This window comes from Phyllobates terribilis, unplaced genomic scaffold (genome assembly GCF_046119375.1).
Source record: "Phyllobates terribilis strain yellow unplaced genomic scaffold, ASM4611937v1 Scaffold_1__5_contigs__length_1240528914, whole genome shotgun sequence".
In the NCBI taxonomy this organism is placed as follows: domain Eukaryota; kingdom Metazoa; phylum Chordata; class Amphibia; order Anura; family Dendrobatidae; genus Phyllobates; species Phyllobates terribilis.
This window is the reverse complement of record NW_027362761.1, coordinates 704,784,455-704,797,584: the sequence shown is the minus strand read 5'-3', so window position 1 is coordinate 704,797,584 and position 13,130 is coordinate 704,784,455. Positions and strand designations below refer to the sequence as shown.

The 13,130-nt window shown below is 43.6% G+C and overlaps 2 protein-coding genes across 4 annotated transcripts in view; one reads left to right on the top strand and one right to left on the bottom strand.

Annotated features, from left to right (window-relative positions):
* Positions 1-1,499: 1,499 nt before the first annotated feature.
* CBARP (CACN subunit beta associated regulatory protein) lies at positions 1,500-11,790 on the top strand. 3 transcript variants are annotated; one of them, XM_073685987.1, is made up of 10 exons: positions 1,500-1,639; positions 2,295-2,352; positions 6,326-6,468; positions 6,551-6,612; positions 7,242-7,404; positions 7,555-7,750; positions 8,200-8,355; positions 8,457-8,649; positions 9,005-9,164; positions 9,321-11,790. In XM_073685987.1, exons 2-10 carry the CDS (start codon positions 2,305-2,307, stop codon positions 10,393-10,395), a joined length of 2,196 nt encoding a protein of 731 aa, XP_073542088.1. In that variant the 5' UTR covers positions 1,500-1,639; positions 2,295-2,304; the 3' UTR covers positions 10,396-11,790. The 3 variants fall into 3 exon arrangements, with proteins under 3 accessions (XP_073542088.1, XP_073542097.1, XP_073542106.1); XM_073685996.1 differs by having other exon boundaries at positions 1,541-1,688; XM_073686005.1 differs by having other exon boundaries at positions 1,595-1,722.
* Positions 11,244-13,130, bottom strand: part of STK11 (serine/threonine kinase 11) — a 118,595-nt gene continuing 116,708 nt past the window's right edge. Inside the window, exon 10 of the mRNA XM_073686017.1 lies at positions 11,244-11,676. The gene's annotated coding sequence lies outside the window, so the exon portion shown is untranslated. The remainder of the gene's footprint in view (positions 11,677-13,130) is intronic.

The window sequence follows — 13,130 nt, the reverse complement described above, 5'->3', positions numbered from 1 at the left end:
CTGCAATGACCATGCTGCCTCCTCACCACCACCAGAGCTGCTGCAACCTCCCAACCTACTGTCTCCTTCCCCATTATCCTGTACAATGTAAGCTCGCAAAGGCAGGGTCCTCTTCCCTCTGTACCAGCCTATCACCATTGGTTTGTTTACTGTAAGTGAAATCTGTATTTTGTATAAAACCCTTTTCTCATGTACAACACCATGGAATCAATGGTGCTATATAAATAAATTATAATAATCTACACAGTCACATGATGCCCCCACACATTTTAACCAAAATAAAAAACATCATATACTCACCTAATCCAGGATCCAGATAAGTCCTCTTGCAAAGTGCTGGCGCGCGCACTGGACATCAGAGTCCTGGCGCGGTGCGTTGACATCACCGAACCAGAATTCTGATGTCCTGTGGGTGTCCTGACGCTTCTGTCCCTGCAGCACTCTGCTATTCTTAGACCACAGGCGAAAAGTGACCCGCAGCCTACAGAAAGGAGAGTGGTAGTGCAGGGAGACCATGACAGCTTAACTGCGCACACCGATATAGTTAGGGTAGCTGTAGCTCCAGGTAGGCCCCTCTGAGCGTGGGGCCTGGGGTAACCGCCTCCTCTGCCCTCCGGTAACTACGCTACTGGTTAGGCTCTCATACAGAAATGAGCTTTTAAGTACTGGGAAATGGTGCTAAAGAGGAGGGGTGGATTCATCAGGCAGTAATGATGAGGACAGCTTAGAGAGGTGCTGGTGCTAAGGCTCTTTACCCTGGGGTGACAATTGTGAAGATTTGTTTTTAATCATTGCAATCTGGCAACCTGCCAAGTGATCAAAAGAAAAAGTTTATTTGTCATTGATTGCATGTTTTTATGTGGGCAGAATAGTCATTGTTGATCGGCAGCATATTCCCTCATGTGCTGCCGACAGTAATGGAAATGAGTGGGAGCAATCATTGTTACATGAGAATGAAAGGTAACGAGCAACAATCAACTTCTTCTATCGCTGCTGCTCATGTAGAAGGGTCCCTAAGCCCTCCATACACATTGGTTGGTGGCGGCCGAGAACAATACGATTGGCGGTCTGAGATCGGACACGTCGGATCATCTGTCGGGGCTAGTGTGTGGGAGGACATTGCTGTCATTCACTCCCTGTCCCATCCATGATGTCAGTGGCAAGAGTGTATAGGGACAGATCTAGGGGAATAGTAACGCCCAGTTGTCAATTTCTAGGAGGACTAAGTAGAGATGCGGCAGAGGTGTCATTTTCTCGGGAGTGGCAGCATTAGTACTGGTGAAGGAAAGCCCTAGGAGCCATCGGCTCTGTACATGGCCACATCCTCTCCTAGAATTAGTCACACACTGTCCCCCACCCGTGTGCCCGCCATGAACCCTATCATGCCCGCCCCGTGCACACGCAGGTATGCGCTGAGTCCCTGCATGCAGTGCGTTCGCCCCTATGTAGTTAACTTGCTGCATCCACCGCCTCCCCCCGCCCGCCATTAGGATACACTCTTCTCTCCCACCGCCCGCCGCCTCCCCAGCCTGCAGCCTGTCACAGTCACGTGTCATGAATGGGCGGGGTCTCTTCTCCGGGCTTCATTCATAAATCCTGAGGCCGGTGACTGAGCTGCAGCTTGAAGCCGGACCCGGAGGTGAGAATCGGGCGCCAAGCCAAGCCAGGGAGCAGTGCCTCGGTGCCAGGTATAGGGTCTGTAGGAGGTCCGGGAGGTTACAGGTAGGCACTGGCCGCCTGCTGGAACATCAATGTGCAGGCTAATTGCCCCAGCCTCCTGTGGGCACTCCCTGGGCATCTTGTGGGTCCAGCAGGGTACTATCGGCGGCATGGCATCCGTGTGATGTAGGCTCCTGTATGGGCACCTCCTGAGGGCAGCACATAAGCAGGGGGCCACCAGGAGCGGAGGCCACACTTGAGGTTCTGGATCTGGCCACAGAAGGTAGGTGGGGCACTGTTCTGTTGCCTGCAGCAGGGTACATGTGGAGATTGTGCTTGGTGATGGGGTGGGCACTGCCCAGGTGCCATGCAGACACTGGCCTGCAGCTGTGAGATGCCTGATGTCACCCCTCAGAGCTGGGCTCTATCACCTCCACTGAATAGCCCTAGCTGGCTTGTAATTGACTTCTGTTGCATGCTGTTTTGGGCAACTTGCCCACAGTGGGCAGTGAGTGCATGCTGCTTACTGGAGAAGCCGCCTTCTGCCCAGTGATGTGTTGGCAGTGCCCATCGCCAGCACTTTTCCACCACTAGATTCTGTATTCTCCAACCCTCCCTCCTTTTTCTTTCTGCAGGTGTCAGATCATGAGCAATGAGTCACCTGCATGGGACAATATAACTGACAGTTCCACGGTGAGCACCTCTGCCCTCTCTAGGTTTCCGCCAGCGGTAGTGCTACGCTACTATTCATTTAGCCACAGGGAAATGAAATCTGTCATTGAATCCATGGATTTGATCAATGGCGCACACCTTGCTTGGTTCATGCTGCTGTTAGTGTTTGGTGTATTCTTGTGATGTATGCAGATGACATTATGTAACCTGTATTCCCACATCTACACTGCCAGTCTGGTGCATGGAGTGGGTTTGTAGTCTGTGGTTGAGACTGAGGTTTGATAGGTATCTATCTAATCCATACATACCAGACATTTCTCCAACTATTCTTTGTGGACCGGTCATCTACAAACATTGGGTGCTGCCATCTTGGATGGAAAGAAGGGTTGATTTACCAGCAACAAGTGTCATTTCGGTATTCAGCTATGTCCTAACGAAAGTAAACTTTATACTGAAGCGGATCTGTCACCGCATGTTAAAAAACAAACTCCATAAATTATGAAATCAGTCTCTTAGACCTGTTGAAATTACTTTGAAAATCCATATTAAAATGGCTGTATAAGCCTTTGTAAAAGTTTAAACCTAGTGTCTGCCTACATAACCAGATTGCCATCTCCTCAAGGGCCTCCTGCTGCTGCTGAGATCTCACTCTGCTCAGTACAAAGTCCGGCTGGATGGGCAGGGATTGAATACATGAGGACTGATGAGCTTTCTAACTCTTTATCTGGACTCTTACATTTTAATATCAGAATTATACCGCTGTTGTGACATGGCTTTTCACAGTAAGTACACCAGCATCATCAGGATTGGGAGATTAATAATAATGTATGTAGTTTGTATTATGAAGTGTAGTGACAGATCATTTTTAATGCAGGTCTGGTTCTCACTGATCCTTGCATGTCCTCACATATTACTGTAGTCCACTGAATGTCTGCCTCTACTATTGTGCCAGCAAGGTAATGTCAGGGGAATAATGGATCTGGATGAGACCGAGCTGTATTTATTCCTACCAATGCCTGCTCCAGTGGAGCTTTCTGTCCTGTCTCCTCTGCCACATACACTGCTCCGCTTGGAAGGTTTTGCCAGTGTTGAGGACTATTATATAGTATGCATGGTTTCTGCATGCAGCATTAATAGAGCAATTATGCCACTTGTAGCTATTGTAAAACTGATCATATGTGGACACATTACATGCTGTATGGGCAAGGAAACAAGGTGGCAGAGTTTTCCCAAGTAGAATAAGGACATTATGATGATTTGTTTGATTCAAAATCCTAAATTTGTAAGTCTGTTGCAAAATACAAAGTAGCCACTGTGAACATGTAGCAGCCCAAAGATTGGACTATTTACTTCCCATTTCTAAAATATCCAGCAGTTCATGGAGAATAAATGGGATTATTAATATTTACTATTTTGTATTAGATCGAGTTGCTAGAGTGATACTGTAATGCACGATCTAGTCTCATGACTTACTGCAGCAGGACTGTGTCTCGGGTAATGCCCAAATGGGCACAGCCCTCCAAGAAGGACCAACATGGCTGCCAGCACTTGGATATATATTCACTGCTGTAACCTTCGATTCAGTTTTTATAAAGGTTTTTTTTTTTTTAAACAAAACTTCAGGATACAGTTTAGACCACATTCACACTATCAGTATGTGGTCAGTATTTTACCTCAGTATTTAGAAGCCAAAACTAGGTGAGGAACAATCAGAGGAAAAGTATAATAGAAACACGTCACCACTTCTGGATTTATCACCCACTCCTGGTTTTGGCTTATAAATACTGATGTAAAATACTGACCAAATACTGAACGTGTGAACATGGCCTTATCGGTTACCAGCGACAGGAGTACTTGACACATGCACCATATGTGGCTACATCCAGTTTTTTCTTTTACACAGGGATTTCAAGCAGACATATAGCAGGGGCAGATGCAACTTGTGCACTTGTTTTTCCTAAAAACAGCTTACCTTCATGGTCCAAAAAGTGCCGCATCAGGGAAGTAACAAGAAATACAACTAGTGCTAGAAAGAAAGGAAGTAGTGATAGGGTTAGACACTGCAGTGACCCACCCTTCCCCCTCCTCAAAACATCCATATTAAATATGGATCTGCAGGTTGTGTTCCATAACGCTATTAGATTATGTGAGCATTTCACTTCTATTGACAAGAACACATGGTTTTAGGTGAATAATGTGCAGTGTTTTTTGAGAATTGAATGTTAACTTTTTGGAAAGGTCTGACATTTTGCTACCTGAATTTGCAAGTCTCACATATAGATCATCTAAAAACAATAACCCAACAGTATGTAGCATTTGCCTTCAATAATTTCAAAATCCCTGAAACTTCACAATTTATGGGTACAACTTTGCCCAAGATCAAGCACTAGTTTTCAAGAGCTGCCGGTGTTAAATGGGTTTCTTGTGCCATCTACAGTGGTGTGAAAACAGTCCCCCCCCCCCCCATCCTGATTTCTTATTCTTTTGCATGTTTGTCACACTTAAATGTTTCAGATCACAAAACAAATTTAAATATTTGACAACGATAACACAAGAAAACACAAAGAGCAGTTTTTAAATGAAGGTCTATGTTATAAACAGGGCTGTGGAGTCGGAGTCGGTGCCCATTTTGGTGGAGTTGGTATAAAATGGACCAACTCCTAAAATATATAATAAATTGGGTACAGTAGTTCATTGCAGTTTGTGGGGAATATTTTTTCATAAGAATTTGGGAAGGTTATGAAATGTCCTATTCTTGATCTAAGGGTCTAGACCAGTGTTTCCCAAACCCCATCCTCACGGCCCCCCAGAGGTCATGGTTTCAGGATCTCCTTAGTATTGCACAGGTGAGAGAATTCCTGATGCCTTGATGATACTTCAATCACCTGTGCAATACTAAGGAGATCCTGAAAACATGACCTGTGGGGGGCCGTGAGGATGGGGTTTGGAGAACACTGGTCTAGACGTTTAGCTGAGAAAAATGTGTCCTACCGTAAATTTATCACTTAAACATGAGCCATGTATGAGGGAGTCAGAGTTGTGGAGTCGGTGGCGAAGGTTTGGCTTACCGACTCCACAGCCCTGGTTATAAAGGGAAAAAGAAATCCAAACCTACAGGGCCCGGTGTGAAAAAGTGATTGCCCCCTCAAACCTAATAACTGATTGGGCCACCCTTAGCAGCCACAACGGCAATCAAGAGTTTGCGATAACTGGCAATGAGTCTTTTTACAACGATCTGGAGGAATTTTGTCCCACTCATCTTTGCAAAATTGTTGTAATTCAGCCACATTGGAAGGTTTACGGGCATTAACAGCATCTCAATCGGATTAAGGTCAGGACTATGACTAGGCCACTTCAAAGTCTTAATTTTGTTTTTCTTAAATGATTCAGAGGTGGACTTGCTGGTGTGTTTTGGATCATTGTCCTGCTGCATAACCCAAGTGCGCTTCAGCTTGAGGTCACGAACAGATGACCGGACATTCTCCTTCAGGATTTTGAAGATCTTTTGGTCTACTTCACATTGTCAGGCAGGTCTTATTTAAGTGATATCTTGATTGAGAACAGGTGTGGCAGTAATCAGGCTTGTGTGTGACTAGGAAAATTGAACTCCCCTTCCCAAAGATGTGATAAACCACAGTTAATTTATGTTTTAGGGTTGGGAGGGGGTGTAATCACTTTTTCACACAGGACCCTGTAGGTTTGGATTTCTTTTACCCTTAATAATAAAGACCTTAATTTAAAAACTGTATTTTGTGTTTCCTCGTGTTATCTTTGTCTAATATTTAAATTTGTTTTGTGATATGAAACATTTAAAGTATGACAAACATGCCATGGGATAAGACATCAGGAAGCGGGGCCATACATTTTTTTTCACACTAGTGTATACCAGCTGTGTCATGCTACATTTTCTTTATTTGGTAACTTATAGGAGATGAGATGTCCATGTTGACCAAGTAGCACTTTAGTGTAAACAATCTCTTATCTGGTCCTGCAGGATGCGCCCGGGGCCCCTACTCAGGATGGATACGTTTTGCTCCTGGTTCTGTTGTCCATCTTCATTGGAGGAACACTCCTCCTCCTTATTGGGGTCTTGATCCTTTGCAAGCGCTGCTGTGACTCGCGTTTGAGACTATCCAGGTAAGCAAGTTATATTTTGACAATAAAGTTAATGTAGATTTTAGCTGTGAATTTTAATGATTATTACGTCCTTCCTTTTCAGACCCAGTGATGATGCAGAAAAAACAAACACTTCCTATGTGGATGAGTCCCAACCCACACATGGTAGGAAAGTTACTTATGAAAAATGCTTTAAAAGTCATTGCACCCTTTAACAAAATGCACACTGTATAATGTGCATCATCAGGTGGTTCAGCAGAGCAGTGCCGATTCACAGTAAACTGATTAGTTATCTGTTATTTGTTTTATAGCAGCGGTGAGAATGGAGTGTGATATCTGATATTTGTATTAGATCTATAGATGCTGATTACATAGAACTGGGTTTTGCATACTACTTTACAGGAAGTCTGTCAGCAGCGGAATGTAGGGGCAGAGACTCTGATTCCAGCGATGTGTCAGCAGGAGATTATCACTAGAGGACTAATTGTCTCATGTTAGGTAGCCCTCCTGCACTGCATCGCCCAGCCATCACCAATAATTTGGCAGTTTTCTGTGTACACTGTGCATAGGCAGAAATCTGCTAATCAGTGGTGTGGGTGGAGTTATACAGACTACAGCATTCGGTGAAACGCTAGATCTGCAGCAGATTAAAAGGGATTTCAATCAAAATGACAACATGCAGACCAGCAAGTGACATTGATGGAATCAGGGTCTTTGCCCCTCCATTATGCTCTCAGATTACATAGCAAAAACCCAGTGACAGATTCCCTGAAATATTTATCCCATTTCTACAGAGATCACTATCCGGATAGAGGATGCAGAATCTCTCTCCGCTTCAGGGACCAGGGATGCGGAGTCAGAGAGATTCCTAGGCACTGCTTCCAGTGGTAGACGGGTCTCATTTAACGAGGGAGCATTATGTGGCCAAGAAAAGAGAGAGCGAGAAAGAGGAAGAAGGTAAAAATAGACCCAAATAAGAAAACTTCCATGCAGTATGGGCTCATGTTTGTAGTTAACAGAATGAATGATTGAGAAAGCTAAAAATAACAACAATGGTGGACTGAAGAATAAGTTTCAATAAATTGTAAGATATATTCTTTGCCCCAGGTATACTCTGACGGAGGGAGATTTTCACTATTTGAAGAATGCCCGACTGACACTCCCCCCTCTTCCTTCATTACCGCCTACTGCTCTGCATATTCTAACAATACATGAAAGTGAAGGCGGTGAAAGTAGTAGCAGCGGAGCAGCATCAGACACGCATCCAACTTCTCCAACCAAATCCAATATTTCCATATACCAGGTTAGTTTTAGAGTATGTACCCTTGAGCCGTAAAGGGGTATTCCCTTCTCCAAGATCCTATCCCAATATGTAGTAGGTGTAATATTAATATTAGCAAATACCTTCAATTAGAAATATAGTATAGTTTTTCTGAGTCGCTGTGTCTCTTACCTCATGTGCAGGCATTGTAGGACCTTAGGGTATCCATGGTTATGACCACTAGCAATTAGCTAACTAATTGTCACTAGATCATTAGATGTAACCATGGATACCTATGTCCTGCACATAAGGAAAGAAATATAGCGAATCAGAAAAACTATACTACATTTATAATTAGAGGTATTTGTTGTTATTATTATTATTACACCCACTTCATATAGGGATAGGATCTTGGAGATGAGAATATTCCTTTAAGTCAACCTAAACCAGTTTGTTGCACTTAGTTTTTTTTCTCCTCCTTTATGTATCAGCCTCCTCGAAGTCCACCTGCACCACTTACTAGACTTTCACTCAGTTTAACATCTGCTCTTCCTGGAGATGCATACAATTCTGTTGCAGATACGAGTTTTATGGAAACTCCAATCCATGGTCCATCATCTCCTAGGCAAAGTCCTATCAACACCAGGGTGAGTTCAACCATAGAAATGATAGAAAATGTGCCAAAAAGCTACCTGAAGATAAGAGTATTGATAGAACTCTAGTTTTACACCTTCTTTCCATTTCCCAGTTTGACCTCAGCAGTCATCTTCCTCAGGGTGGCTCTAGTTCAGATGTAGGTACCACACGAAGTCATGGTGCTGTGCTTCACTTCTTCAACCGTCTCCGACGTCATGCAAGCTTAGAAGGAGCAAGCCCCTATCTTAAAATCAAGAAATGGAAATTGGGCAGCGTACAGAGAGCAAGCAGCTTAGACACCAGAGGTGAGGGGGAGGAATGGCCTGGATGCACAAGATAAAAAAGAAGCAACCTGTAACCAGAGTCACAGATGGGGGCAACCTCGATTCCTAAGGTGATGGGTGGGGTATAATTTGCATAACTATGATTAGAATGAATACAATAAAGGGGGCTAAGGTATCATACAACTAAAAACGCTAATAAAATATTGATGATCTAACTGGCAATAGTATACGCAAGAAAAAAATGGGTAGTAAAAAAAAAATTTTTCCTAAATGAGTTTCAGACAGCCCTTTCAAGTGAAAATAGCAGAACAAGCAATACTGTGGCTGTTCAGAAGAGAGGTGTTGTTACTGATAGTTTATTAACTTCACTATACAGGTTCTCCAAAGCGCCATCAGTTCCAGCGACAGAGAGCAGCAAGTGAAAGTGCGGAACGTGATGACATCATACAATACATAACCCACACACAAGATACTGCTTTCACAACAAACCAAGGAGCTTTCATCCAGCACGGCACTCCCCTACATTCCCTCGGCAGGTATTCTTCTATTACCCTCTCGACTCAACAACTAGAAATCCTATTGTACATGCATGGATCTCAAATGAATTTTTGATCTTTTACAAATTCCTTCTTACCTCATATGTAATTGATAATATGTACTAGATAATTACTGATTTTTTTTTTTTTTACCAGGCTAGACCAGGAAGATGGGTCGCTGGCTGATGTAGGAAGTGGAGAACAGGGTCAGCTTCCTCCGCAGTGTGACATCTGGAGCTTACGTGCATCACTGGAGCTATGTGCCTCTGATCAAAGTAGTAGCAACAATGATCGGGATTCTGTTCGCAGTGATGCAGAAAGTGTTAGCTCCTTGAGTGGACTCCCTAGCCTTCCTTCCCAAGACCTGCCTGATGTTAAATCAGGAAAGGGGCAAGAGCCAGAAACTGGATCTCGAAAGCTTTTACAGATGGACAGTGGCTATGCCTCTATTGAAGCTCCTTGCCGACCAACAGATGAGTCATGCAGCCCTCATCGGGACAAGACTGCATCGGAAAAACGCCTGTTTTTCACAAATGCTGGACGGAAAGGAACAGTATTTGAAAGTCTGGAAGGTCGTTTATATGAACAGGGTGCTTCAGGTGGAGAGGAAGACAAACTGTTTCCGCATCACACTCCATCTCCACGTGAGACACTTTCTAGACGAGATTATAGCATAGATGAAAAAACTGATGCATTGTTTAATGAATTCCTTCGACATGACCCACAATACGATGATTCCCCTCTGCGCATCAAGCATCGCTCTCGTGCTCACTTGCGCAAACAGTGGCAGAGGACAAAGCAGTACAGTGATCCAGGTATCCGTTTCCCTCCTGCCCTGGAAAGACACCGTGCTTCCCCCTTACGTCGAGGAGACAGTACTAGCTACCTTCCTGACACAAGGTACCACAGTACCCTACCACGAATTGCAAGTACTACAGATGAGGAAGGACCAGATGGCTGTCCGTTAAGTCCAGCCTCACTCACACCTGAAGATAAAATTCAGGCTATTGAGGAGGAACCATATGAGCATGGGCCTGCCCCTGAGGAACCTAGGCCTCCTGCAGAAAACCCTGACCAAGATTATGGTTATGGCCCTCAAACAATAGAGCTGCTGGACAAGATAGGTGCAGGACTTGAGGAACGATTGTACCCAATTGTGCAGAGGACAGCATGCAGTCCTGAGAGGCTTTGCACAGTGGCACATATCTCACCTGATCACAGTCCTGTGTAGAAGGAACAATGTCTGTCTTTCGATGGGACAGTAAGATGAGGTTAAGCGACTGAGCTGAAAACCAGAACACTTCCTGTATAGCGCAGTGCCAAATGATACCAACCCAGTCACTCATTTTATCCACTGCTACATTATGTGCCATACAAGCATGACTGTAAATACAGGCAGCACATGTAGAACACACTTCACATACAGCATGAGCATACACACTACATTTTTCACAAAAAACATGTACAGTTATCTTCCAAGCAATATGAAGTTTCTTCCTGAAAGCCCTCAGGGACCCTTCGTTAGGGAAATGGGGGCATAGGATGGATCCAGTAGCACTCAATGTCGTTTGCTGCAGATCCATTACTCCCTACAGAAAAACTGAACCTCCAGGCACAAGAAGTGAGATTGATGTAGGCTCTATGAAAAGTGTGCATGGACCTTAATATTTATTTATTAATTTATTTTATTTATTTTGTAAAGCTGCTTTGTTTCTGGGAGATGGTGCAATCTTGCCTTTGTATTCCAATGTAGCACACAACAGGGTGCAAGAATTTTTCATGCTCTCCCCCATCACCGCTGTGCATTTCCCCCATATTAAAATGAGACAGCACATACTAATCAACAATGGCTGAGTGTACACCGTGTGTATCATAGAGATTGGGGCTCAATCAGTAATTAGGAGACCACTGTTATTCCCACGATTCGCATTCCTTTGTGATTTGTCAGAATTATCCTGTTATACCTTTCAAGTTTATATATGTAGCAAGCAACATCTAGGAGTGTCGTATATGAACTACCAGCCCGCCTGCTAGCCAGTTATCATCTATGGTTCACACCCATGCTCAGGAACCAGAAACTAGTGGAAACCAAATAAACGTTTAATCACTAAAGGAGAAATAAACAACCCATGATAGTTAACACATGGCTCCTTTTCTCCAAATGCACACACAACTGCTGGGTTTGTCTAAAGGAGTATGGTGCTCCCTTTCCTTCCCCACTTTTGCATTGTATTGTGTATGAGGGCTCAGTTAGGGCTGATGATGGGCTCTTCACCTCCTTTATGTATAATACATATGGTATGCAGCCAGACAAACAAAGTGGAGCAAGAAATAAGTTCAAGTCATAAAGTGCAGCAGATGCTGGACACTGTGCAAGTCCAAGAGGTCCAGAAGGAATAAGGGGATCGGAGAACAATGAAAGGGCATTTCCCTTTACTGCAGCAATTCGGCTGTAGCATCTGTTGGGTACAATCTCTCAGCGATATTTAAAGTAGTCTGCAGGAACGGATCACTGTATTAAAAAAAAATAAAAAAGTCGTAAGAGTGATATATTTATAATTATCCAATTATTTGCACTGTTTTAATAAGGTAAAGACATTGTGAAATAAATTAAAAAGAAAAAGCAATCCCAAAATATGCAATTTTTCTGTTTGTTGGTTTTACTGCGTTTCTCTTGATTTCTCATTCTTAATTGAGATTACCTCCTATTCATATACTGTTGTATTTATTTCTTCTCTAAACTGAGCCAGCCACCCCTTATCATGAAACCGCTTATCAAGATTGTTGGATTGGCCTTCTTTTCCACTACCAGCTTGACAGTGAGCCAATCTGTGGTCATTATCAAAACCCTCGGGTCTTCGTTCTGTAATCACTTGGATTGGCACACTATAAAGCCGGCCATACACATTAGGTGGCTGTAGGATGAACGATGCCTTGGCCAATCCTTTGGCTCACAGCCATCTCTCTACCATACATTGGAACGCTCACTCGGCCAAGCGCTCCTATGTTCTCCAAGAGGAAGCTGCCGACTGACATCTCTGCCAGTGGCTTAGATCCATGAAAACAAAGCCATCTGCAGTCCGAAATCGGACATGCCAGATCGACATCTCCAACATTCTTCCAAAACGTTTTAGGCTTTCTCAGGTAAGTTTTGCAAACTCCAGCCTGGCTTTTTTATGTCTCGGGGTAAGAAGTGGGGTCTTCCTGGGTATCCTACCATACAGTCCCTTTTCATTCAGACGCCGACGGATAGTACGGGTTGACACTGTTGTATCCTCGGACTGCAGGGCAGCTTGAACTTGTTTGGATGTTAGTCGAGGTTCTTTATCCACCATCCGCACAATCTTGCGTTGAAATCTCTCGTCAATTTTTCTTTTCCGTCCACATCTAGGGAGGTTAGCCACAGTGCCATGGGCTTTAAACTTCTTGATGACACTGCGCACGGAAGACACAGGAACATTCAGGTCTTTGGAGATGGACTTGTAGCCTTGAGATTGCTCATGCTTCCTCACAATTTGGTTTCTCAAGTCCTCAGACAGTTCTTTGGTCTTCTTTCTTTTCTTCATGCTCAATGTGGTACACACAAGGACACAGGACAGAGGTTGAGTCAACTTTAATCCATGTTAACTGGTTGCAAGTGTGATTTAGTTATTGCCAACACCTGTTAGGTGCCACAGGTAAGTTACAGGTGCTGTTAATTACACGAATTAGAGAAGCATCACATGATTTTTCAAACAGTGCCAATACTTTTGTCCACCCCCTTTTTTAGGTTTGGTGTGGAATTATATCCAATTTGGCTTTAGGACAATTCTTTTTGTGTTTTTTCATTGAAGACAAATTAAATGAAGATAATAATACCAAAGAATTTGTGATTGCAATCATTTTCAGGAAGAAACTGAGTATTATCTGACAGAATTGCAGGGGTGCCAATACTTTTGGCCACCACTGTATGTATTTAAATGGAAT